A 5,348-nucleotide genomic window follows, 5' to 3' on the forward strand; every position below is an offset into this window, starting at 1 on the left:
TTGAAGGATAAAATAGTATAAAGTACTGGGATTGATAGTGCTGACCACCCACTTGCCTTCAAAATAACTAACCTAATGCCAAAATGCAAAATCATTATTAAGTTCTGATTTTTTATGTTCTCAGTTCAAACGCCACCAAGGTCAACTTAGCCGTTCATCCTTTTGGAATCAAATGAAAGAAAGTAGCAGCTGAGTACTGAGGTTGAGGTAATTAACTTAAACCCATTGCCTAAATCTGAAGCTATTAATTAGTGCCACCAGGAAGAGTGTTGGTTTGAGATAACCTCAACAGGCACAAAAGTGCCACCAGGCAGGACTGCTTCAGATGTGTACAAAGTGATGAAACTATATTGTACAAACACATGCAGTATCCAAGCATGGAACTATGTTGAACAGTTATTGTTATGTGTAGAATAAATTTGACTGTCAGATAAGAATCACTCCACCATCCAGTTCTAACAATGTAGGGTAAGCAGTGTTCCTTTGTCTAATGTTTGTGGCAAAAGAAGTTGCATGGTGGACTGAAAAGATTAAGGAGAGACACTTTCTCCTTTAGTCATGTCCAGTTCTAAGCATGGATAGAGACGGAAGTACTCTCTGCCAGTAATTTGTCAAAAAGTTGGGGGCTGTGACAAAAATGGTAAGGGTGAATGACCCTAGAGAATAGAGAACAATAGTTAGGCAAAGGTTTGTGTTGTTAGTGATCAGAATGATTATATATGTGTAAGGGTTTTTCATTGGCCCCAGTTGGAGGTCGAAAGGTAATGCAATTTTTATCAGAAGAGGAGCAGAGGAGGATAAAATCTCAATGGACCAAAAAGAACAGGGAAATTCAAACTTAACAGATGTGTCTCATAGAGGCCACCTGTTGGCTTTTGTCAACCCTGCCAACAATGAAAAAGCAGATACTTTAATTAGAACTGATAGATGGCATCAGAGCTTGCAATTAGCTATGGTAGTGCTCACAACATTATTGAAGTCCTTTGAATATTCAAAAGTACCAAAACAACTGACAGATGAGCATGGGATGGGAAGGGTTACCTGAACTCCTTGAACTCAGTGAAAAAGACAAAACTTTCTTTCAATGGCTTATAACTGGTGATGAAACTAGGATTCATCATTATGAACCAAAATCAAAAACACAATCAATGGAATGGCATCATTCAATGTCTCCAAAGACAAAAGAGATCAATAAAAAGGGAAAACAGCAACAAAACAATAAGAAAAGATTCTTAGAGAGAATTTAATATTTTTCGTTTTATTTATAGTTTATTTTATTTCAAAGCTTTTGTTCATTTTTAAAACTTATTTTCACATAAATTGACAGAAAATGTTTCTCTCTGTTTGTTGTTGTAGGAGTGTGAAATTGGCAGAATCATTAAAACAGCATAAGAAATGCTTTGTAACATTTGTCATTGGCTCTTTACATTCTGAGTTCAAATTCTCCCATGGTTAACTTTGCCTTTCACCCTTCTGAGGTTGATAAAATCTCAGTGACATTGACAAACCTCTCCATCTCAATTTCAGGCCTTGTACTGGTATTTGAACCCATTAATGCTGTTGTTTAGCCTTGAGTCAGCCCTGATTAAGCAGACATATGATCAAAGAAGTTCCAGCCATCACTTTACCAATGAGATTTTGCCCTTCATTTTTTTCCAAGGTTGGTATGAAGTTCCCTTCAGGGGGAGATTTGTTGCTGTTGTTTAGTGCAATCAATAGGTTTATGATCAAAATACCACTTGTGACCATCTCATTTATATTCTACCCTATGCAGGAGTCCAGTCCTCCACTATCCAACATGTCCTTTATTAAGGTAGCAAAGCAGCTGCTATTTCTAGCTGGTCAAATGACCAAGCAGAGGTACCTTTACTGGTTTGATATGAGGGGAATTTCGTTGATTGGTTGGCAAGACAGATGGATGGCTGGTTGTGGTGGTGTTGGTGGGGATGTGGATGTCAATAATAGTGTTGGTGGTGATTGTAGTAATGATGTTAAGAGTTATGGTGGAAATGGCATTAAAATTAGTGGTGGTCATGTTAGGACTGTTGGTAGTGTGATGATGAAGATGATGGCAAATGTTGAGCTCCATGCTAAGCTAAATAAAAAGGACTAAAATCAACAGGGTTCCAACTATGACCATTTCTCCTCTCATTACCACAACCTCTCACTCTAACCACATCCACCACCACAATCACTCTGTGGTATTCAGTGACATTTCTTCTTTATGTTGCTGTTTTGGATTCTGTCAAGTACCAGCTAGTGTTGTTTTGACCTTACTTCTCTTTCTCTCCCTCTCAGTAACAAAGAATTTGCAGACATGAGCCATCAATGCTGGAGGAGGGGGAGGAGGATAGACAACAAAATGTCACAAAAAATAAAAGCAAAGAATGGTACTTCCAGTGTTAAGGGAATAAATCAAAGAGTTGTGTTGATTTGTCTTCTGGTAAATAGTGTTTAGCAAGAAACCCATTGTTGTCTGTGATGTTGTGTAGTTGAGGATATCTGTGTAAGAGGAGACTTATGATGTCTGCATCACTTCTCACAGCAGCCTGAAATACAAGAGAAGAAGGATGAGGAGTAGCAGCAGCAGTAGTAGTAGGGGTGGTGGGGGTGTAGTATAGTAGTGTTGGTCACTGAAACAAATTAAAGAACTAAACAATAAGTATTATATGAACAAAGACCCAATGCCAGAAATTTGGAGATAAAGGTTAAGTCTATAGTGACCCCCAATACATCACTGGTACTTGATTTCATCAGTTCAATGGAGATGAAAGGCTGTAAGTAAAGTGGAGAAAGTATTTTGTCTGATTATTTAAATTATTGTCTAAATATTCTTTTAATGAACAACAGAAGACAAAGAAGAAATTATCTTTTTATTTTGATAAGGAGTCAAGACATCAGGGTTAGTAGAGAGAGAGAGAGACTGCTTGAGTAAAAGAACATAATATCAATAAGGAAAAGCACATCACCACCACTAAGTGAGCTACTGATGGACAAAGATTCCTCTCAGATTCAGGATTAGACTAGAAAACTGCTCTCTCTCTCTCTCTCTCTCAACCTATAAGTGAATGTTAAGTATATGTTCACACACAGCAGTCATTCTCACCAATCTCATCCACTTTTCTGCAAATTCTCCAGAGGACATCACCTCCCTCTCTATCTTTAGCTTCAGCCCAAGTGGAATAGCAATGAAGGCTTAAACAAAAGGAGAAAATATCTGTCTTCAAGAACCACAGTGGTGTCCAGCAAACAGTTTCTTTTGCTGTCGCAACCAGACCAAGGAAACCAGTCTGCCCTTCCCAGCCAAAGAAAAGAGATCTTCACAATGGAAGCTTTATTTACAACCAGGAATCAATGATTTCTGCTAGAATTGCAAGGCTACAGGTTTTGTGATGTTCCTAGCTGGAACAGCTTGTATAATTGATTGAGGTCTGATCAATCAGAGCTGGCCTGGGACAAAAGAGATAAACATCAGTAGAAGTAAATAAACAGTGACAACAACAACAATATTCTAATTTAGGCACAAGGCCAGCAATTTTGAGGAGAGTGAGTTAGTCAATAGCATCCACTCCCAGACTTGATTGGCACTTTATTTTATTAATTTGAAAAGGATGAAAGCAAAGTTGACCAAGGCAGGTTCTGAAATCTGAATGTAAAGGGTTGAAATAAATACCACAAAACAATTTTTCTTGATGTCTGGGATCATTTGGTAATGTAGGTGTATGCAACCTGGACAGCTTGTACAATATAGAGGAACTCAGTAAGATATTCCTTCCATTAAACACACCACTCAGTATACATCATATAATTTCAGAAGAGACCTCACTGGCACATTCCAGAATTTCAGCCTGAAAACAATCATCACTACTGATCTTATTAGTGTTAACTTCCCAGGTGTCACTTTCAACTTATTTGCAGATATATCCAAGGATTACCATAGATTAAAAAAGAAACTTATGTGTTCACAATATGCTATATTAACCATAGGCACAGGCATGGCTGTGTGGTAAGAAGCTTACTTCCCAACCGCATGGTTCCAGGTTCAGTCCCACTGCATGACACCTTCAGTAAGCATCTTCTACTATAGTCTCAGGCCAAACAAAGCCTTGTGAGTAGACTTGGTAGATGGAAACTGAAAGAAGTCTGTTGTATATATATATACGTCTATGTTTGTGTTTGTTCTCCATCACTGCTTGACAACCAGTGTTGGTGTGTTTATGTCCCCGTAACTTAACGGTTCAGCAAAAGAGACCTACAGAATAAGTATTAAGCTTAAAAAATAAGTTCTGGGGTCGATTTGTTCAACTAAAACCCCTTGAAGCAGTGCTCCAGTATAGCCAGAGTCAAAATGACTGAAAAGAATAAAAGAATACTTTGTCAGTCAGGCATGCTAAAAAAAGAATGCAACCATCTCAAGATACATATAACACTAAAAGGAACAAAATACTGATGTTGATATTAACAAGGATGGCGGTTTGATTGAGCAGTTCATGTCCCAACCATGTTATCTATGCATAATCTCGATAATTAGTAGCATCAGAAGAAGGGCAACCAAATTTGCATTGTGAAAATAATGAAGATAACTTTGTGTCCCAAGAAGGAAAGGTATCCATAAGTGGACTGGCTACATCCCAGGTAGAGGCCACGGGTTATGGTCTCACTTGTCCTGCCGGGTCTTCTCACGCACAGCATACTTCCAAAGGTCTCGGTCTCTAGTCATTTCCTTGGCGAGACCTAAAGTTCGAAGGTCGTGCTTCCCCACCTTGTCTCAAGTTTTCCTGGGTCTACCTCTTCTACAGGTTCCCTCAACCGCTAGGGTGGGGCACTTTTTCACACAACTATCTCAATCCATTCTCACCACATGACCATACCAGCGCAAACGCCTCTCTTGCACACCACAACTGATGCTTCTTAGGTCCAACTTTTCTCTCAAGGTACTTACACTCTGTCGAGTATGAACATTGACATTACACATCCATCGGAGAATACCGGCTTCATTTCTTGTGAGCTTACGCATATCCTCAGCAGTCACGGCCCATGTTTCACTGCCATGTAGCATGGCTGTTCATACACATGCGTCATACAGTCTGCCTTTTACTCTGAGCGAGAGGCCTTTTGTCTCTAGCAGAGGTAAGAGCTCTCTGAAATTTGCCCAGGCTATTCTTATTCTAGCAGTTACACTTTCAACACACCCGCCCCCGCTACTGACTTGGTCACCTAGGTAACGGAAGCGAACAACTATTTCTAGTTTTTCTCCCTGGAATGTGGCGGAAGTTGGTCTCTGTGCATTTTCAGTTTTTATTGCTCCCGAGTATCTGCCACATACAAAAACTATCTTCCTAGTTAGC

General features: G+C 39.3%; 1 protein-coding gene across 1 annotated transcript in view; it reads right to left on the reverse strand.

Moving 5' to 3' along the window:
• Window positions 1-1,239: 1,239 nt before the first annotated feature.
• The window catches only part of LOC118767104, an 86,639-nt gene continuing 82,530 nt past the window's right edge, over window positions 1,240-5,348 (reverse strand). The window contains exon 2 of the mRNA XM_036511162.1: window positions 1,240-2,549. Within this exon, the coding sequence (XP_036367055.1) occupies window positions 2,403-2,549 (147 nt within the window). The 3' untranslated portion in view covers window positions 1,240-2,402. The remainder of the gene's footprint in view (window positions 2,550-5,348) is intronic.

This window comes from Octopus sinensis, linkage group LG19 (genome assembly GCF_006345805.1).
Source record: "Octopus sinensis linkage group LG19, ASM634580v1, whole genome shotgun sequence".
NCBI classification, from domain to species: domain Eukaryota; kingdom Metazoa; phylum Mollusca; class Cephalopoda; order Octopoda; family Octopodidae; genus Octopus; species Octopus sinensis.